Source organism: Limulus polyphemus, unplaced genomic scaffold, assembly GCF_000517525.1.
Source record: "Limulus polyphemus unplaced genomic scaffold, Limulus_polyphemus-2.1.2 Scaffold5743, whole genome shotgun sequence".
In the NCBI taxonomy this organism is placed as follows: domain Eukaryota; kingdom Metazoa; phylum Arthropoda; class Merostomata; order Xiphosura; family Limulidae; genus Limulus; species Limulus polyphemus.
Window position 1 is genome coordinate 3,020 of NW_013671353.1, and position 23,121 is coordinate 26,140.

General features: G+C 34.1%; 1 protein-coding gene across 1 annotated transcript in view; it reads left to right on the plus strand.

The window, feature by feature from the left end:
• Window positions 1-645: 645 nt before the first annotated feature.
• LOC106472929 (COMM domain-containing protein 10-like) overlaps window positions 646-23,121 on the plus strand; it is a 35,608-nt gene continuing 13,132 nt past the window's right edge. Inside the window, exons 1-5 of the mRNA XM_013933599.2 lie at window positions 646-813; window positions 4,788-4,878; window positions 7,143-7,253; window positions 14,147-14,218; window positions 15,455-15,538. Coding sequence (XP_013789053.1) covers window positions 782-813; window positions 4,788-4,878; window positions 7,143-7,253; window positions 14,147-14,218; window positions 15,455-15,538 — 390 coding nt within the window. The 5' untranslated portion in view covers window positions 646-781. The remainder of the gene's footprint in view (window positions 814-4,787; window positions 4,879-7,142; window positions 7,254-14,146; window positions 14,219-15,454; window positions 15,539-23,121) is intronic.

Sequence of the window (23,121 nt, forward strand, 5' to 3'; positions counted from 1 at the left end):
CCTTGTATCGCTGAAGTTTCTCGGAGAGAATGTTTACGGGAAATTATCAAACAAGCAGATACGTAACACTACATTTAACGAAAGCTGGTTCAAAACGGAGATCTGGACTATGCCGACCGAAAGAAATTTAATAGAAATTCAACTATTTGAGCACAAGAGTAAAGTGAGAGAACAAATAACGCTATTTAAATTAAACACTGATTATCCAGTACTCCCAAGTAAGCTATGTGGGGAAAATATCAGATAGTAAATGACTGTTGTCCCACAGATTGCCAATATGTTTGTTTATAATAATTTTAACTCGGGTGCAGTAGATTTATTTTTAAACGAGCCACATGGTTTTTAATATGTACCATATTGTTTGCAACTGCAAATAACTTCAAAACTTCTTGTGTAGATCTGTACTAAAGTGCGAGGTTAAAATAGAAAGCATGATAATGGTAATTATTAATTATATACATACATTTCCCCATGACCTGCTCATGCATTTTACCGTACAACTGACAAAAACTAATTTCTTTCTTATTTTCCTCTGGTTTTTATAAACTAATTAAAGTAACTGATGTTTTTGCTAAGTAATCACTGCAGCCTTTTTCTTCTTCTATCACTATTGAAAATATTGATTTAATTCAGTAACGATCCGCCCACCACTAGGAAGCACCCTATCGGAGATGAATGATCAGTGTTTGGATGAAGTGTGATATTATTATAGTTATGGATGTTTTTCACTGTGTTTTTTAAATAAATGATCTAGTGAGGCACGAAATTTTTCAGAAACACGATGGCAGTGCAATTGTTTAATAAAACTTCAAGGTAGGCTGGAATGAACCAATAAGTTTCAAATTTTTTTGTCACTTTGAAAAAATTTGATCCCCTGTTAATACTTCAGAAGTTCAATACTTGGTGTTTTGACTTTTTTTTTTCTTCAGACGAACCAAGAGTAGCCCATGTAGTAAATCATATATTCTTCGGAATAGGTCTAAGTGCTTAATAGGTATGGGAATTAAGAATTTTGCGTTATAGAAAGGGCAAAAAAGTGGGGAAAAAAGCCAAAGGGGATAAATTGATTAGTAGGGGCATATTAAGTTTGGTCACTGAAGCCAAGTCACTGTGGCACTGTTGTCAACTGGTCTGATAATATCAGTGATATTAAAGTACATTGACAGTTTAAAGCATTTTTCTTGTCTGCTTAATTAAGATGATTCTCATCTAAATTCTATAATTTGTTATGATAAAACCAGACCTGCCTAGTCCTCCTGGATTTCTGAGAGCCTCCAGAAATTAGGACCAAACTTCCTGTCTTACAGTAGTTTTTTAAAATCATCTGGAATTCCGAAATTATTTATCAAAAAATGTTTGACTAAAAGCTTCATACAAGCGATGCACTGGCTTTTCAATACTGCCATGAATTACAATTGATATACAATGCTCTTAGTATTACGATGACTACTGTCCCTTCATATCTCTGCTGCCAGAGCAGGCTACAGTTACCATTGCCTAAAATGAAAATTTCAGAGAGGAGCTGACTAGTAACAGTGCCAAAATTGTTCTAAAAAAGTTGCAAACGTGGTGAACAGTGATTCACCGATACAGAGTAGTCCAGCACAGGTTATTATACTGAACTCCATTGAAAACAACTATTTGATTCCTTTCTTCCCACCAATCATCAGTCCATTTAATTAACCTATCCTCTACTCCAGCAGAAGTCTTGTTTTACATCAAACTTTTATAACATAACATGCAAACAATAATTGAACATTTGGTCCTTCAAGGCTGCCCCTCCTCATTCACTCTGGAGAACAAAGTAAAAACTTAAACCTATCCTTTATTCTTCTGGTAATTATTTTTTCACTTATTAATTCTATGTTAACTGCTAATGGAAACTCATTATATAAACTAATCTGTTAGAAAAATAAAACTGTTTTTTTACAAACTTTAAATTTATGTCTTCTCTTTGTATTATCTCTGGATCCAACAAAAATGAGTCATAGGCCTTTATCCTGTTGATTCCATGGATGGTATTATAAATATCAGTAAGAAAACTCGTTACCCTTTTTTTCTCAAGATAAAATAAGCTAAAAGGTGTTAACCTATTTCCATAACAGAACCTTTCTAACTTCAGAATCATCCTAGTAGCTCTTCTCTGAACTCTTTCCAGTAAGTCAGTATCTTTTCTTATGTAAAGAGACCAAAACCTTACATGGTGCTTTAAATGAGGCTTAATCAGTTACTTGAATAAAGAGAATTACCTCTTTTGACCTATAATCAATATGCCAATAAATGTATCCAAGAATTCTTTTAGCTTCACTACTAACAAAAGACCATTGCCTCAATGGCTTTAGTAACTTATTTACCACCATGGCAAGATCTTTTCACTCATTCTGTTGAAAGGGTTTCCATCTACACAGAATGTATGATTCACACTTAAATGACCCAGATTCATTGTCATGCACTTACTATAATTATAGGTCATTTGCTCACTATAGGTCTTAACTTACCAATTGATCTATTTCATTCTGTAGACCTCAACATCCTCAATACAGCTAGAAATACCTAAGAGTTCAATGCCATCAACAGACTTTACTATTTTACTAATTATACCCTTTGCCATTAATGTAGATAAGAAAAAAGCAGTGGTCCAAACACTGACCCCTAGTACTCAACTAGGAATGTGGGTCCAATTTTATTAGACCCATTAGTAAAATTTTTTTCTTTCTCTCATCCAGTCACCTTACAAACAAATTACTAGCACATCTCCACTTCCCACTGATGTGATTTTCTTAGCTATTTTTTTGTGTGGCACCTTATCAAAAGCTTTTTGAAAACCTGAATATAAGTCCACCACTCTTCCCATCATAACAGAGAAAATTCTCAATAAAAAGTTAATATATTAAAAAGGAGTTTTGTTTAGTGAGTCAGTGATGATTTTCTTTAAAGTTAGGATAAATTTTGTCAAAGTCAGTAGTTTAACTTTCAGTTCAGTTGTTGTTTTTCTAAATTATTGTTTTTGTTAGTAATAATAATATTGTCTCTGGAGGATTAGTTTTCTCTCTTAAATGTGTTAAACAGTTTAAGTATCTCACTTGTTTAACACTTGAACTATATATATATCTTCTGCAGTAAGTTTCATATTTATATTTTCTATGTTCCATTTATTTTCATCAGTTTTCCTTTGCTTTTGACATAAAGAAACTGTTTAGATATGAATTCATGTTTCAAACTACAAGCCTTTAAAAAAAAAAGCAGGAATAGTTTTCTTTTTGTGATTTCATGTACTTATTGTTACAGACCTTGGGATTACACCCCTTCCTCTGGTCATTCTTTACTGTACGTGACTTCTTCACTATTCTTACAGTTGCAGAAAATGCTTATTATCTCATTAAAAAACACTTTTAATCTTTAAAAATCTAAAAAGTGTGAGGTGGTTTTTCTTTCATTTTGGGTTAATTAGTTTTATTTTAGTGTTTTATGTACCTTTTTTCTGTCACTTACTTGAACTGTCTCTTGAGTTTGTTTATTCCTGTTTGAATTAATTTTAACATTTTCATAAGTAGACAAAATTATTGACATTGGGTAATGTTGAGGTCTTATGAAGGTAACATGGTCATATATAAATCAGTCTGTCACTATATCAATAAGCTGATCAGATTATTTTGACAAAGCTAGTAATCTTCCCATGTTAAATTGTAATCACGTTATCTGGTAACAACTAAATATGTAATGGAAAAGAGAACTGATAAGCCAGAAAATTGTGAATGTGCAGTTTTAAATTGGATGTTGCTTGAAACTGTTGGGCATATAAGTATTGTGAGTAATAATTAATCAGTCTTTGAATGTGTTGTATTATTAAGTAGATTTTAGATATGTTGCCTTAACTTGTGATGGAGGCAGTAAATTTAAGAGAAGGCTTTCTGAATATCAAATAAGGGCTGGCTTCAAGATTTTGATAAAGTTTAGTGGATGGACCAACAGGTCTTTTGTTAGCCTTTAATATTATGTTAAGTAAAATTTAAGTTTTTCTTTCTTGTTCCTTTCCTGACTTTTTTTTTGTGAAGGTTATGCTGTCCAGTTAAAAGTTTCAGGTCCGTGCCCAGCAATTTTGAAATTTGAATACATTCAGTTCAGCTTGTAAAAGTTCTAATAAATGTTCTGTTTTTATGTTTTGTTTTTTAAGAATCCTAGTTGTAAAGTTTTGATTATTCTTTGATATACAGTAAAAGATTTGTTCTGGAATGTGTTTGTTGAATAGAAAAATTTTGCCTTAAGACATCTATTATGATTATACTGTTTGAATGCCATTTCATTCTGATTTGAGACAAGGGATGCCATCAAAACATTGAAAGTTGTATGTTATTCAACATTTATCAGAATTGGATTCTATGGATACTATTTTCTGTATTCTGCCATAAATGAAAAGAAATGTGACTAATGCACATATATTTATTGTATTTAATACAGGTTTTAGATTATATGACCATTGTTGACTGGTCTAAAAATAAGTGGCCAGTTGGCATTAATTGACTGGTCAAACCATCCCTTTCCCTGCAGTTTCCATTATGATTACTTTAGAAGTTTCTTCATGTCTGTAACAGAACCTCAGATAATTCTTTCTAATTACTTTGTTGTTGATCAAGGTTTTACAATCTTTTCACTCACCAAAGAGCTCATGGGTAGAAAGAAAAAATATATAGATTATCAGCTCTAGTATTTTATGAAGTAAGAATGTAATAAACAATATAAAAGTATATTACATGCAATATAGTATTTATTAGTATTATCACCAACAGGTTAACACAAGCTGTTGAACTTGTAAATGGATTGGATGACTCCAAGTTTCCCCTCCTGTTGTCACGTATACTTCAGAAGATCCATTTGAAGGTAAGGAGCCTTAAAAATAACAAGAAATATTTAATGAAGTTTTTGAGTGTTGTCCCATGTTTCATTTGTTGGAAAAATGTAATTAGTATTACCATGAAAATGATGCAGTACATTATTTAAAAAACAATTCAGAAATACCATTTTCACCAGTTTTTATCAAAGTAAAACTTTCAAATGGATTAAAGATATGTCATTTCCATTTTTCAGCAAGTTTTGTATAAGCTTTCAAGTGGTAAGTACTTGCAAAAAACATTGCTTCATTGGACATCCACAAGTTTTAGCCACAGTTGCAATTCCAAACACCTTTGTGTATGGAACACCTTACAGTCACACCTTTTTTTATTGGTCTTTATTGAAGCTTGCAAGTTTGGAATCCTACGATGTTGGATAGTAGGTCAGTGGCCTTGGTGAAAGCAACTGCTGACATTGGCCATTGTTATTGTATATAACGCATTACAGAATCTCCATAGATCATTGGGCTAAGTTATTTTTTGTACTGTGCAATCTCAAATGCTAATGAACTTGATATATTTTTAAGTATTAAACAACAATGAGAGAGATTACTGCAGCTTTTGGAGTTTACTGGTTATTACTTGGAAGTCACTTTCTCAAGAGGTAGATAAGTTATTTATCTGTTCTTTTAGCCCAATCAATCACTAAATGAAGATCATATCTATGACACTAATAGTTGTTGTACTAGCCTATTTAGCTCCCATTGTGTTATACACAAAATTCAGTGGTGAAAACTCTCCATATGTCTTACATAACGGTACACAACGTAATCAAGAAAGATCTCTGTCTGGAAATGGGATTACCAAGATAAAGCATCCAGTCGTACTTCCTGTTCATCCACCGTGTATCTCGAGGAGCTGGAGAATAAAAAGATATTTGTGTTATTCAGTATGAAAACATATGGTCAAGTCACCAGATGCAGCACTGTGAATTTCTTTGCTATTGGACTGTTGAATCAAATACTGAGAAATCATTATACTCATACACTAGATGGATTATTGAAAGCTTTCAGGTAGGAGTGGTGTACTTTGGACATTACAGCCTTATGATATAGCCTTCTTCAATGGAAATTATGTTGCAGGATGTATGTCAAGATGGACATAGCAGTATGGACTGTCACTTTGTGATCATCTCTTGTTGCCAACAATAGCAGTATTAGGTTACATTCATTCATTACAAGGCTTTTGAATATCAGATGCTTGTTCTTTCATAGCCAATGAATATTCTTTTAAGATTATTATTATGCTATATAATCTGCCAGCTTCATTTTGTGTAGGACTGAAAGATTCATGTCAAAATGTCTGTTTGTCATTACTAATATAAGGATTTCTTTCTGTAGTAACAATTGTTTTATAGGAAAGATTGTTGTCTAGCAATCTAGTTGTTTCGGATCTTTTTCATTATTATTCGCACTCTTAGAGGCAATTAGTTGCACTGAGCTTTGCAACATGGGATCTGGTTGTTATCCATTAGGCTTACCTTTTGTAATATGTTGAGGATGTTTTTGGCTATATTGTCATAAAGAGTCTTTAGACTATCTGCTTTGCTTTCTTGGGACATAACATGACATATGCAGATCCATCTCAACTTGGTGCTCTGATCATTAAATGAATGGTCAAATGTCAGAAAAACCTCTGGCCCATTATTGAGTTCTAAGCAATCAATGCTTCTTCCTCTGTCTCAAAAGCAAATATTTCTGTGCTTAATCTAATCATGTCTCCTGCATATGATTCTAAGACTAATTATGAGTTATAGTATAGCTAAGGATGGTATTGGAAATTAATATTTCAGTATTGAATGTGAATTTTAAAGAGAAAGTTGTGTATACCGTAACATTTCCATCTTTCTCATACAAAATTAGTAGTTTGGGGAAAATATTGTGTCCATGTAAGGTTGAATAAGTGCAAGGATTGGAAGGAAAGTAGTGCTATGTATTTTTGATGTTGGTTGGTCTATGATAAAAGTAAGAAACAAACTGGTGAATGGAAGAGAAAGTAGATAGAATAACAAAAGATATTCAAGAGAAAAGGCTATCAATGATATTTATTATTGAAAAAATGTAATTTTTTTTATTATCTTTAACACTTGTGCTTTTTGAACTCAGAAACTAGTTTAAATGTTTTTAGAGCAACAAGTAGCTTACAACATAAGTACATATGTTTTTTAACAGTTTAAAAATATGTAATTGAATCTATTTTTCTCTAAGCTTTTGATTTTTTATTTGACGTAAGTGTTCATTATTTTTTGTTTAGGATGAAGAAACTTTCACACCTGAAGAGGAATCAAAACTCCAAGTTTCATTGTCTCTAGATAAGCTGGAATTAAAGTTTGTCCTTGAATGTCTATCATTCATATTAGAACAGGTAATGGTTATTAAAAGCTCTTGTACTAAGAGGGCAACATCATTCCACCAGTATTGCATTAACCAGCAACTTTCACTATTGTTCATACTTTATTATATTCCAGTTGGCATATACTATAAAGAAGTCAGTTAACCCAGAATAAACTAGTAAATGATAAGTTTAACTTGCCACATGACACTGATCCAAAGTAATTCCAACATTTCCAAATATCTTAACTTGCCACATGACACTGATCCAAAGTAATTCCAACATTTCCAAATATCTTGACTTAGAGTTTACATTAGGGCTCAATAGTTCTTCTGACATTAGATGTTTATATCTTTAATTTCCAAAACAGACTTATCTCCGCTGACACTTGTAGCTATTACTTGACCTCGAGGATTTCTTCCTTTGCCCATCTGAGCATTGGTCTGATTTTTTCTTGCTCCATTCACTTGCCCTTGGCAATTTTTATCTTGTGTTATTCTCCACCTACATCAGTGCGCCCTCTATCATTCAGATAATGCTATCACTGTTTTTTGACAGGGATACTTTGAATTATCGTATTATCTAGTTGATTTTCATAAAAATAATAATAAAAATAAATATATTTTATTCGGATTGGTAAGCCAATTTATGGTATGAATTCATGGATTATTATTTGCTGCACCTCCTATCCCACTGCTGATATTTAGCATTGCACAACAATCGGGGGGGGGGGGTTTCTTGGGTGAGACTATCAGTGGACTTATTCGTATCTGTGGTGGTCCGGGAAGGGAGGGCTATTCCTCGAAATTTTGGTGAGACTTTAGATTTGCTTTTTCCTGTGCCTTCTTTTAGTCTGTTGGATTTTCAGCCCCCCTGTGGGACAGTGGTAAGTTTACAGACTTGCAACACTGAAGTTTGGGGTTCAATTCCCTAGAGTGGATGCGACAGATAGCCCAAAGCTGCTTTGCTCTAACAAAACAATTTTGCCACACAAAATGACATATGAGAAATGAAAAAGAGGCCACTTTGGGATAAGCTGCCTTTGATTTTTTTTTTCTTCTGTTGTTTCCTCGATTGTGTGATGTTTTTGATTTTTTGAGCCTGCACAATAAATGATGGCTGAAAGGTCTGGGAGTGAATTTTTTTTTCTTCATACGCGGGTCGTGTAGTTCACGCTGAAAGGTTTACTTACGAGTTGCGTGAATGAACAGTTAGACCTTATCCGACACGATGTTGTAACTTTGTGATTTAGCCTTCCACCACCAGATGGAAGCATTTTCCGACTCTCAACTAATACATCTGTTCTTCCAAATCGGGGTTCTAAGGCAGAGTTTGTAGTTCACCTGAGTAGTTCAATGTCTCCTGATGGGACAGTGTAAGTCTACTGACAGTTTGTAGTTCACCTGAGTAGTTCAATGACCCCTGATGGGACAGTGTACGTCTACTGACAGTTTGTAGTTCACCTGAGTAGTTCAATGTCCCCTGATGGGACAGTGTAAGTCTACTGACTAACAACTATAAAATTCAACATTTTTGTTTTCCTTTCACTTCACTTTATTAGAAGAATATCAGGTTCACCATCTTCATTGATGATAAGCTGACTCCATTGTTAGCATGCATGTTGGTTCAGTTTTTGGCTTCTGCATTCTCCCCTGTTGTCTGGAGTCTTGAATTACATTGGCTCCTACAGGGGATCATAGTTCTGCCCCTAATCGTGGGTCCCAACCCCTGACATCGGCCCCTCAGTACATTGGTACATGAAATAGATTCTGTCTATATCCAAGGTTTCTGCTGCTTGGTCAGATTGCCAGCAGCTTTGATGATTATTGTATACATTCAGGGGCTGTGAGGGCTTGGTTCCAAATATTTCTGGTCATGTCATAACATTACCCATGGATCCAGGAGCACTGCAGGTTCTTCAGACACAATTAGTCGTTCAGTTCACATCTTCACCACTATTATCAACCAAACCTGTAAGGTTTCTGTCTCTCACATTTCATATGGATTTGTAAGTTAGTTATAGGGTGATCTGCATTATTTTGGTCTGGGAGTAGTGAGAGAGTTGTGCTAGTTCTTCAGAGTTTTTATTCCTGTCAGTTGTCAGGATATTGGTGTCCAGTCATTGATCTTTCTCATCTATATCAATGCCTAGATTCTCCAAGGTTCACAAATTACTCATTCCTCTAGACTTGCATCAGCTTCATGTGGATTCTGCTGTATTGTTCAAGGTTCATTTTTCTCGTCACCTTCATTCCATTGTAACGTGCACACATCAACCATGGTTGACTGGTTACTGCTGGCCCCATCTCATCATTTGACAGAACATTACATCCTGATTCTGCTTTCAGAATTAACCAAGGCAGGCTTCCCTTTCAGGACTGAGACATATATTCATTCTCCAATTCACTTTGTCATCAGTCTGGGTTTTGTTTTTCATCATCTCTCAGTCAGGCTTAGCTGACTCCCATTTGGCCCAACGCTATAGAATAGGATGCTACACTCTTACTCTCCTCTCCTTCTCCCACTGCATGGATGGTTCTTTCTCTTCAGGTAATGTAAGCATCACTTGAATCCCTCTTGCCTTTGAGACAAGAATACAAATGATCCTTTTATTGCTCTTTATGAGACCAGGTGATCATAAACATCGATTCATTGGTTTCCCCAGTTTCTTTAGTCGGAATCATTCCTCGATTTTGAGGAGTTGTTAAGTTGGGACACTACTATTTTATAGTTTCCTCTACTGCCACCTTGTCCAGAGTTCCGTCTCTTCACAAAGGCCTCGATTCAGAGGTTGGGTGCATATACCAAAAGTCAGAAATTCCAAGGTCTATGCATGGATGAAGAGGATTCTTTGCACAATGTTTTCATCCTTCTTGCTCTTTAAAAGGCAGTGCCTCATGGTCTGGGCTTATTAAGGGGTAAATCGTCAGGCTTCACTCTGAAAATTCCATAGTGGTGTCTTGTATTTATCATAAAGAGGCATGTGGTTTAGGGATCATTGTTTTCAATTTTTGGACCTCCTTTCTCAGGAACTTTCCTGTCTTATCACCCTGCTTGCTTGCCATGTTCCATGGGGATGCCTGTGGTAGCAGGTCAATTGTATCAATCCATTAGAAATTCTTCTGACAGAATACATGTTTCATCAAAGATTCAGTGGAATTGGCTATCATTTTGCCACTCTAATTGGTGGGTTGGCCTGTCATTGGATCACCCAACTACTGGGAAGTTGGTTTCCAGTAACTCATCCTCGGGCTTTGGCAATAGAAGAATTCCATAAGGAAGGGACGTGATTACAACTCCAAGCCTTCTCTCTACTTTTCATATTACCCAGGGTTCTAAATATGATTAGTTCCAACCCATTGCCAGGCCCTATTGATAGCACCAGATAGCCCGCTACACACAGTTTTCTGCTTCTGTAGTCCCTTCCAGTGTGTCCAACTCTTTCTTTTAAGACTCTCTCTGTGGAGGCAGCCATGATCTGATATGGTACACCTAGCTATCCAGAAGTTTAAGCTTTTGGCATAGAGGTTATGCTGTCTTTCCCATGGCATCGGAGTTTAGTTTCTAAGGTTGCCATGTATCTGTCTCCATTTTTTCTTTGTCCATAAGGCACATTTATCAATAGTAATGACTTGCATATCAGCAATGGTGTACTGAGAGGAGGTAAAACCCATTTCAATCAGTAGTGTCAACCATAATTTGCTTTTTTACCTGGCTGTCTGGCAGATTTTTTTTGCATCTTCCACTATCACCTTGTTTAAGGCGGCCTTATCAACTACTGTTTGATTATTGAGACTACATATTTTTTGAGTCCCCAGTACTCTCCAAATTGGGTACTTGGTACCAAGTGACCATTCCAGTTGCTTACCAGGCATATTAAGGTTACGTTACATATTCTGCCTCCACAACTGTTTGTGACCTGACTCTTATATACCATATATTCCCTTTACCTGCAGGTTTATGTTTTGTGGCTGCTGACCTATGGACATCACCGGCAGGAGTGATTAGTGTGGTTTGTCCACAGACCACTTTATCATTCTCTCTACGTTCTCAGACCAGTTCTTCTTACCCAACACACTGTGAAACAGGAAAAGGGTTCAGTCCTTTTCTCTGATTAATCTGTTCACCATTTCTCTCTTCTATGTCCAATCAAATTTTGATCTTGGTCATGTTCAGTGAGGGTCTTGAAGGTTCTGTGGCCTGCACTAATACCTTTAGAGATACTAGACAATGATTTTTACTATGGGCTCTCTTTGAAGGTGAGAAATCTTCTGCGAGTCCCATCTCATCAAATTTGTCACTTATCTATGTCTTTAGCAGCCCAGATAAATTGCCTGCTGGAGATCATGGTGTGGACTGGTATATGAATTTCCCCCAACACCTTTATCTCTCATTATTTGCATGATCTGGCCATCTCTTCATCTGAAGGTTTTTGTTTACCCCCTGTAGTTACCTTCACCATTTCTGCTGGAGGAGTGAGTATTTTTCTTTCTAATTTTCAGGAACCCTCATCTTGTTTTCACAGGATCCCACTCTGTGGCGAGTATTGGCCATACAGGTGTGCTTTTATCAAACCAATTTCACACTAGCAACCACTAATTGTAACAGGTTGCAACAGGCTCTGTAGAAATGACGTGTTCCATAAGACCACCTACCAGCTGATCTGGTGGTATTTACTGTTCTTTTATGAACCATCACTCATGGACTATCATGAGTAAAGCATAAGAAGATCCTGCCGATCTTTGGATTGAAAACATCAAAATTGGTTAGCTTTTAAAAATTTAGGGAACTTGGTTAACCTATTGCATTGTTCCTCAGGACTCCCCAACATGCATTAGCCCCCAGATTCTACTAGGGTCCCTGAATGTTTCTCCCAGATGCCGGTAAAAGTGGCACCAGCCTACACAGGAGCTTACTCATAATATCAGTTCAGATTTGATGCTTGGCTATCTGGTTGGGGTGTGCATTGGCCTCTTTTTTTTTATCAATATAGGTTCAGTACATTGTTCATGGAAGAGGGTCTATGATCTCCTCATAATTCCAAATGCAGAGTGATCCTAGTTGTTCCACGTAGGAATGTACCTTGTCCACTTGGTTGGGGCATGAGGATGATGTTCATAATTCCAGAATGGATGAGTTCCTTTCTTTTGGCTGAGTAAGGCATACATGATCCCATCATTTCAAACCTGGGGTGTTGCCTTTCAGGCTTCTTCAGGCAGAGGAGAAGGTTTGTCCACTTTGGTGTTGCATACTTTCTTGTCCTGATTCTGGTGGCTTGGAATGCATCACAATGGCTACAGGTTGGAATCCACTCACAAGTATGTATATGTATCACATTGCGATCCAATTGCCCTAGCCATCAATGTCGGATATAGGGACCAAAATCCCTTAATTCCAACCCCGAGTAGTGGAACATTGGCTATCTTGTTGGGGCTAGCCTACAGTGATGATCATTCATGTACATTTCCACCCATAATACAGGAACTAAGTTCAAAGTGAAGAGCAAACCTTTTCTGGATGTAGTGTAGTTCCCCCACTAGGGTGGCAATCTTCTGTTGGCACACCCAAGATATTTATAGATGCTTCTGTATGGTTAATGCCCTCACCAGCCCCTCTACTTTCTCAATGTGGGATTCTAGCTTTAAGTGTCAGCAGAGGTAAGTATGGTTTGGAAGCTCACATTTTCCTAAATTGAAAATGTATTTCCAATAATACTTACCTCTGCTTGCACTCTCCTGCCCTTCCTCCCCATTAAGAGCTGGTGTTAGAGATTGAGTTAGTCTAAAAAAAGTGATAACAAGATAGAGGGCACATTGATGTAAGTGGAGAGTATCACAACACAAATATTGCCAAGGGCAATTGAGTGGGGTATAAAAGACTGGAGCAAGCAAGAAAAAATCAGATCACTGCTTAGATGGGCAAAGGAAGAAACCCTGGCAGTCAAGTAATAGCTGTAAGTATGAGTAGAGGTATTATTGGAAATACATTTTCAATTTAGGAAAATGTTAACTTTTAAAACTCGCAGCTCAAAATTAACAGTGGTTTGTTTGCCACTGGCCACCAAAATGTCGGCAGACTACCCAAAAGATTTTCTGGGTAGTTCGTGTAGCCACCAAAAAACTGACTATGAAAATCTAAATTTAAGTGATTATTTTTCTCCACAAGATATATAATGTTTGTCATGAAACAATTAAGAGAACAACAAAGTTACCCTGAGAATAATATGAAATGTCATTCTCAAATATCGAGTCAACTTCCTGCCATTATCCAAAGGGTTGAATACATCTGTATAATGGCACATGTGGACCGAGACACTATCTGAGCTTGCAGATCAAAATGATCATCCTGTAAAAAAAAATTCAGTTCCTTTCAAGAAATGATAGATCTTCAGTAATGTTGTTCTTCTGAATGTCTTCTGTCATTAAAAACGTCTAACCTAAAGCTCATTTTCACTTAATACATTTTTATACCTTGAGGTTATTTCTTACTTCACAAGATAATTGTTTCAGTAATGTGCTTTTAATCTTATACACTTATTATCACATTTTTAATGTTTCTTTTTACACAAATTATTTTGGAAAAATAATATATCAGTCTTCAACCTAACCTTAATTGTTTAGTTATTACATGTTAAATGGCCAGTGTTTTTGCATTTTGTATCCTGGACTTATTGTTTTCCTTTTTACACTAGTGTTAATAGAAAGTCTTAAATACAGTTCTCTTCATTGTTGAGCTCATAGATGATATAAATATTTTGAGATGTTCTTACACTGACATCTTTTTTTTTATTTTACTAAATGGTCAATTATGATTTAGCTTGCTTACTTAATTATTTATCTTTAAGATTTGATGGTTTGATCAGTGTTTCTAGTTAATGTTGTTATTTGGTAATTTTAATGATATTATTTTATGTCAAACTCTTCCAGGCTGCTTACCACTTGGCAAAGCCAAATGTCCTATCTCAACAGCTAAAGCAACTCAAGATGAATGAAAAAAAAGTACGAGAAATTTCAATTAATTTTCTATATTTATTTAATGTACTTATTTCTAAGAGTGCTATCTAAATGTTTTAGATTTTTTTTAAGTTCCTATCACCCACTGACTTAACATGAAAGAATTATAACTCTTATTGCATTTTCTTTACAATTAGTTTAAGGCATTTTTTATTGTTTTTTAATAACTCTTTTGCTCCAATGATCAAAAAGTTTTAGTGTCTTACGTTCAAAATTTTATTACGCTACTTTTTGTTTATGTTGTAGCAATTAATATGGCTTAAACACTTAGCTAATAATCCATATTTTAGTAGTATATAAGTTTTAAGTTCTTAATTCTACAAGGAAATATTTAAAAAATCCTGAACTTTCCCTAGTGTTACACAGTAACACATTTTCTCTAGGCATCTTCTCTATTTTGTTCACCACCACATCAAAATGTACGCAATTAAACATAATTGCTCTATATAATATTGTCATTGCTCAGACAAACCATAATTTTTATAGCCTTCAATTAATAGCCTTCAGAGCTATAAATAGAAAAATTACACCCCTACTGCCACACCTACCTGTCACATCTTCTCCTTCAGGTTCTGTTAATAGTTCTCTTTTACGTTTAATTATATATATTACCTATAACCAATAGAAAGTCCAAGTTTTCATCTATCAAATGAGATATTGTATAATGTTGTGTTCTGAACAGATAAGCATCAATTTTACTCAGAGTACAAGCTTCATTTTGAGAGTTAAAGAAAATTGTCTGCTTTTTACGTGTTATTAGTCTATGTTCTTTGGTGCATTATTTAGTTAAATAAAAATTATTTAATGCACTACTAGGGTTTAGTATAAAATATGTAGGCCTAAGTATAATTGACAATTGACAGCAAGAAATAAGAAGATTGGGTAAGTAATTTATTTCTTGTTTTTCATGTTTATTCTTTATTTATCAGGTAAAATATATAATAATATAATAAAAATGTTTCATGAGGCACGCATGTAGCAGCATGTAGGTAATGTAATTCAATAGTGTAACGTGAGCTATATGTGCCCTGTGTGATTTATATAAAGTACTTTGTGATTTAGCTCTTTTTTTTTACATGTAATTAAAATCCAAAACTATTTTACTGTAAACTGTTAATTACTTGGTAAAGTTTACAAAGATAAAAACAAACAAATTAGATTTGTAGTGATTATAAGTACAGAAATATTGAGGGTTTTCCTGAACTGTTGTTTACTTTCTAGGTATCAGCAGTTGTTGATGCTTGGACAAATAATGCAAAAGAAGTAACAAAAAAACTACGAGAAAGAACTCTTGCACCAAAAGAGGTATGATATACACATATCGACATAACACTATGTCTCCCTGTGCGTGTCATGTTTTGCAACTGTCTTGTGAGTGAATTTATTTTCTCTGTATGTCACTATTTTCTGTTTTCATGAAGAAATGTGAAACAATCAGTGTTTTAAAAGTTCATTAATGAAGGATCATTCTGAGTGAGTCATTAACAGGCCTCTCAAATTCTGTTTTAACCAGATAGCTATGTAACTACACACACACACACACACACCAGTATCAAAAAGTGTACAAAAAATCATCTTTTGCAGGAATCAGTTGGTTAGTCTCAAGAATGTTAAATCTGATAGCTAAGTGTATATGATATTCATTTTGTAAAAATCAAAGTCTGAAAAGAAGTTTTGAGAAGGATTCCCCTGTTTAGCTAAAGTGATAGTTAAGTATTTCGTAACATTTTAAAGGATTGGGCCACAATAGTTCTATGTGCTGATGCATCTTATTTTGTCTTGGGCACTGATAGAGATCGTGACTTTCAGATATTTTATTAATTAGTCCATTTTGGATTTCAAATCAGAAGTTGTTTAAATACCAGTTGTGATCTATCTTTTGTCTGTTACAAATCACTGTTTACTAAGAATTAGATCTTTTTACCTGCTGCTGTACATCATGAGTATCATTTGTAATTTTGTAGAAATTGCTGTTTCTATAAGAACACTGCACTGTGTATCACATGACCCATTCTGTGTTTCTAATATTTTTATTGCTGTATGTTATATCCTGGTTGTTTATCTACAATGTTTGGATAGTATACTTCTTACTTAATTCCTCTAAACTAAGCCTTGACTCTTTTGCTTTTGATGTATATCTAAGTGTTAAAGTCACACTTTTTCAATTAGGCTTTTCCATTCAAAATATTAAAACCTGTACTTTTCAGATTTGCAGCTTTAAAGATATTAACAAAGCAATTACTGTTCACCCAGTTGTGTGTTTTAACAGGGCTATTTGTGACAGAAGGATCATTTATAAACTGTTTTTTCTCCTTTTTTGAGGGGGTTGCTTTAGTCCTTGTTTCTTTGTGTAGCTTGACATAACATGATGTAAAAAGGTTCAGGGTGTATTCTTTCTCAGGCTTATTTCAGGATTTATAGGAAATTCTATGTTTTATTTACTTTTCAACTTGTTCATTGGGCTAATAAAAACTGTCCAGAAAGACTTTGAATTGCCTTTTTACACATTCCACTTAAAGAGGGGGTGGGGGAGAGAAAGTTTTATCCGTAAGTGTAATGTGTGCACTGAATTTTAGACAAATCCTAGTAAAATATAATAGAACTGAAAATCATTAATGTGTGCTGCTGTGTTGTCAGTATATGAAATAGGTTTCTACAGTGATTAAAAGCACTAGTTTTGAGCCAATACTTTTTTATCTTTACTGAGTATTTTTAATTAATAGACAGACTTATTCAATTGATGAGAAATGTTTTCAACTTTGAATATTTATCTAGTAGTTGTTTTCCTTCCTAAAGAGACTTTTTCCAAGTAGAAAGAAACACCTGGCCGAGACACCACAATGTGTCTACTGTGGTTGTTTTACTTTTATACTAAAGAGAAGTATTCGATTGATGAGGAAAAAGTCTCAAACAAAAAAAATTCAAAACTTAGGGTAAAGCCACGTTTTTTTTAAAGTATTTTTTGCTATTTATATATATAAACCTGTTCCCCAAGAAGGAAAAATTGTTTCTAAAAGCATTATTTGTCTATGTTTTTTTTTCTTTTACACCTTGATAGTGATTGAAGATAATAAGAAAAACATTCATAAACCAATACAGTTTGTCTCTCTAATGGTGTTTTGCATTTCTATACAAATGTATTCTATTAGGAGGAAAGATAGTCTTGAACCAAGCCTGATTATCTTCTAAAGTGTTTTGTACTTGTTTTATTCCATTGATGAAGGAAGAGTATTGAGGGACTTTTTTTTCAGTTTTTGGTGACTTTTTGATGTTTTGCTCTCTTGGAGAATCAATTCAGTTGTTGTTGAAAGACTGTCATAATTATTTATATCTCTCGACCACTTGTGCTCCTTGGGTCAGGACAATTTGTTTCCTCTTAGTATTTTGTCTTTCTTGTGGAACTGAGTAGTTTTGACAGTTATAAGCTAACATTACACATTTCTTTTCCCTCAAAACAGACTTTTCTATTCATAAAAAAAACAGTTTTCAGCCAAGACTTCTGTTTCTTTTGAATATTTTGCTTTCCTTGCAAGGTGTGTTCCACTGAGGAGGAAGTAGTTTTGCACCAGAACTTTTTCTTTAGCAAGGTGTGTTCCACTGAGGAGGAAGTAGTTTTGCACCAGAACTTTTTCTTTAGCAAGGTGTGTTCCACTGAGGAGGAAGTAGTTTTGCACCAGAACTTTTTGTTTAGCAAGGTGTGTTCCACTGAGGAGGAAGTAGTTTTGCACCAGAACTTTTTGTTTAGCAAGGTGTGTTCCACTGAGGAGGAAGTAGTTTTGCACCAGAACTTTTTCGTTTAGCAAGGTGTGTTCCACTGACGAGGAAGTAGTTTTGCACCAGAACTTTTTGTTTAGCAAGGTGTGTTCCACTGAGGAGGAAGTAGTTTTGCACCAGAACTTTTTGTTTATTTTAGGTGTTCAACCTTCATGAAAGGTATTTGCATTATGAAGGAAAGTTGAAAACATTTTCATATTAATAAATAAATAAATGATTATACCGTAGCACTAAATAATGCTTCAGTGTCTGATATTAGTGTAATGGTTAGTCATTTTACTTTTGTTGCTTTAAAGTGATCCACTCTGTGGTTTATGTTGGCATGGCAAAAATTACATCACAAAGTGTCTTATACACAATAAGGTATAGTTTAATTTTGTATTTAGAGAGCTGGATATGGTCTGGAGGATTTATTGTCATTATAAACTACTAGAGCGGAGATTCCCAAACTTTGCCAATCCCCCTTCAACTTCTTTACTGTATTGGCAGACCATCTTCCATTAAAAATAGTTTTTATCATGCGTAACTGGTGTATCATATGCATATTTTACTACCTTTAATTTGGGATTTATATATATATTGCTATATATAGTTTTATAATGTCTTAGCATTTTATTTTATTTGTTACTCTTTCAGTAAATGGTAATTTCATAAATATGATGTATTACTGCGGACCCCTTAAGTACTGTTGTGAACCCCCAGGTGGCCACGGACCACAGTTTGGGAACCTCTGTGCTAGAGGAGTACATACACAACAAGTTGAAATTAGGATTAAGTTTCTTTTATTCTTGTTTAAGCATGAGATGTACATTCTGAAATTAATAACAACCAAAGGCAGAGCTGTTTTATTGGATAATCTGACATTCATACCATCTTGATTTGTTTGATATTATTACTAGTTTCATTATAAATTGTTCAATCAATAAAAGTTGCTAAGTGTGGGTGGTTGAAATGAAAGTTAGTTGATTGGAATAGAACACTTAGCTAACTATGTTGAAATACAATGGTAAGATATTTTTCATTTGTTTTTAATAAAAGTCTTGTTATTTGATGAGTGAATGGTTATTATCCAAGCCAAAAGTTAAATTGATGTGTATTTTGAGTATTCTATTAATATTATAACTATTTATTAAAATGAATCAATCTACATTTTGACTAAATTACAAAAAAAAATGTTTTGTAGATTTTCTTTTATTGAGCAAAAATAGTCATGAAAATTACAGCTTTCGGCTTGTATTTTATAATAAGGCATGGGAGTGCTTCATCACTTTTAGTTATGTAGTGTTCAGGTGATCATTGTTAATTTGGCAGTCATGGAATCACATACAGATATCTGAAATTGAACACATAACACTCATGTGATCATTGTTAATCTAGCAGTCAAGGAAGCATTGGCAGTCCCTAGGGCTCAGTTCAGTGCTCAAAAGTAAATTGGCCATGAGAATCTAGCTGCTTACAGTGGTGATATACAATTTGTGCATGACAAAGTATACCAGGCATGAATTATGAATGGTTTTTGTTAGCAAATTTGGTGATGGTCTACCAATTTTATCCATATGGCACTGCAAGGATCTAAGGGACATCTTGTATCTGGCAGAAATTGTTTTTGTGGTTAAATGATTCTAGGTAGTCACATCAAATCAGACAGTGGAACTACAGAAGAAGCTGGAGGCAATTATGATGATGCTGTGTTAACACCACTAACCTTGGCAAAGACCTTATTTGAAATGATGTGAATAGTTAACCAGGCTTGAGTTGGACACTTCAGTCAATGGAAGAGCCCATGGTGCTTTGGGATGTGCTGACCACAATTACCCCAACCCCAATTAATTAACTCCTATTGACCAGAAACTGTTGGCTAAGATGAGTGTAGACTTTGTTTATTGACTGATGAAAGAATTTTCTGTTACTGGCTGGCATAAAGGTGGGGTTTTCTCCCACGTCCAATGAGACTACTTTACCTCCCAACCTTAAATAAGTTTTCCTGGGATGTTTATAATTTTCCTTACCTTTTATATTTGTACAACCAGTTTTAGTCAGTTTAAGATCAGTTTTGTTCTACTTGGTTTTAGTATTTTATTTTGTTTTGGTTCAATTATATTTAGATGTCCAAATTATATCTTTAGTTTATATTTCAAGTTATGTTCACTTTCTGTAAAAATGGGCTCCATGTAATCTTGTTAACCATGTTCCTGTTACATTTTGTCACTTATTTTTATTTTGACAGTGTTGTAATTTTTTTTATTTAACTGTGTTGTGAAATTTTCTTATGTTCATAATTTTTTGTTTTTTATGGTTAGGTAATTTTAGGTTTTGCCCCCCAGTGGCACAGCGGTATGTCTGCGGACTTACAACGCTAGAAACCGGGTTACACATTACACGAGGAAGCGTGATACACTAAAATGGAGTACATTATTGAAATAAACACAATCTACTGCAAAGCCAAAATTAAAATAAGCATCATTATAAAAACAAACAGTAAACTAATAAACTATAACTCAAAATAAAGGATAAAGTGAATTAACTGCAAATATATCAAGTCCAACACCCAAATGAACACAGAGTTCTTACAAACAACTGAAAGCAAAATGAAAATAATGCACTTGTTGTAACTTAAATCAGAACAAACCTAAAATTTGTTTGTTTGTTTTTAATTATGCACAAAGCTGCACAAGGGCCATCTGTGCTCTGCCCACCACGGGTATCGATTTTCTCTTTATTATTTTAATATAGATTGTTTATTTTCATATTCAGTTTGTTTTGCTTGTTACCCAATTTCAATCTGATATTTTGTCCTTTATTTTATTTTATATCATAATTTGTTTTACTTGTTATATGACTTTAATTTGATATTCTGTTCTTTTAGGTGTTCTTACATTTTATTAGCACTCTTATAAACAAGCTGTAATCAACTCTACTTTGTATTTATCTTTGTTTTGCTTAGGCTATATACCTCAGTGGTTGCCCTACAGAATTATACTCATAATTCTGTATTTCTTCAGTTGGTATGCCAGCCACTCCCAAAACTAATTGTGGTACAGAAATCTGTTTGGGGTAGTATAATAAGATGTAATCTGTGTATAACCTCTGATGTAGGTAGTTTAGCAGCGTGGGATACTGCACTGATGTGATGTTTGACCTTACTAAAAGTGATATGCATAATCCTACTAGTCTTTATCTATGAAGACATGATACTAACCTACTCCAGCAGATAGAGTTGAAAACATTACTGAGAAGCCAGCCAGTTACAATATTGAAGTATGACAATTGTTTGGGGTGTGAATCAGTAGATATTGTATTCTTGTTTTTATTTTTGTTTACACCACTATGGTGGTTTCAATTTGATTGGTCTTTGTTGATTTGTACACTGTGTGAGGTGCCGACCAGTTACAATATAGGAATACTGTAATCATTTGTTGTGTAAATCAGTAGAGATTGTTATTTTATTTATACCACTGTTGAATTTTTTGTTTTACTGGTCTGTATTTGTCTATACTGATTATGATAGTTAAGATATAGGAGTACTGCAATCATTTGTTGTGTAAATCACTAGAGACTGGCAGAGACCTGCAAAACATTTGTGGTCTAATTAGTATCTTTATTGCAACAGTACTTCTATAAATACAGGATTCCTAGAATAATACAGAAGAATTCTAATCACAGACACCAAAATATATAGTTCCATTTGTCTTAGGTCTAACATTAGATAAGCTTTTAGTAAGTACAACCTATATTTGATAAAAAGATAAATTAACACAGCATACATGTTGTATACTTGTATACATTTTTTGCTTTAATGTAGTTAGGGCTAAACTTTACTTTACTTAATGCTAACAATAAATAAACTTATTCTAGGACCCAATTTTATACCTTTTTAAAAACTTTCATAAGCCTTTAATATGTTGTACAAAATGTGTGCTAAAGTATATTTACATCTGTCTTTTGTTTACATCCATTGAAATGAAGTGTGCACACATGCACACTTAGGTAGTAAAGTGTGTGTGCATTATTGGAACAGACAAAACTGAGTATTATTATAATAGATTATCTTCTTGTCTTATTTACTCTATTGTGACATTCTGTGTTTTACTAGTCTGTATTTATGTATACTCTGTATGAGAAGCTGACGAATTAGCTCATTCCATAAGGGCATCTTTTTCTGCAAATGTCACAAGGTTTTATTGAGTTACATTCAAAATTTAATCAAACTACTTCATTATCATGGAATATGAATAAACCTCGCATCAAACATAGCTAATAATCCAAATTTGAATATTTTATAAGTTTTAAGTTCTTAATTTTATAAGGCAATATAAAAAAATCCTTAATTTCCCCTAGTGTGAGAGTTGTGACATTTGCTCTCTAGGTCTTCCCTCTTTAATTTATTTACTACCCCTCCACGAAATATGTAATTTAATGTAGATTAATCATTATAATATTGTTATTACTTGTGCAAAGCATAATTCATATAGCTTTCAATCTTATTTGGTTATAGAGGCATAAGCTAGAAAATCAGACCCCTCTTGCCACACCCACTTGTCACATCCTCTTTTTCATAAACTGCCATTAGTTCTCTCTGATGGTTAATACTATATTATTTATAATCAATAGAAAGCCAAAGTTTTAATCTGTCAAGTCATGTATTAAATTACATTGTTTTCTGGTACAGAGAATTGCCTATTTCACTTCCAGTTCAAACTTTATTCCCATTGGAAACATGTTAATGAGCTTAGCTGAATATTTAATGGCTTTTATCACATAGTTAGAAAGCCAGAAAAATTATAATACTTACAGGAAATTGTCTGATTTTTATGTGTTATTATTCCGTGTTCTTAGGTGCATTATATGATTAAATAAAAAAAATTAATATAGTACTACCATTAGTATATAAAAAAAGTAGGGTTAAGTTTCATCAATAGTCAGCAAATAAAAGAAGGCCCAGGAAAGTACTATATCCTTTGTTTTTCATGTGTATTTTTTATTTCTGGAGCAGACATTGGAACTGCTTATGTAGGGATGGTTTCAATTGTTCATCACAATGGTATTTTAAATATCTCGTTAATAGGTCATCAGAACTTTACAATACTATACAGTGGTTTCTTTTATAACAACAT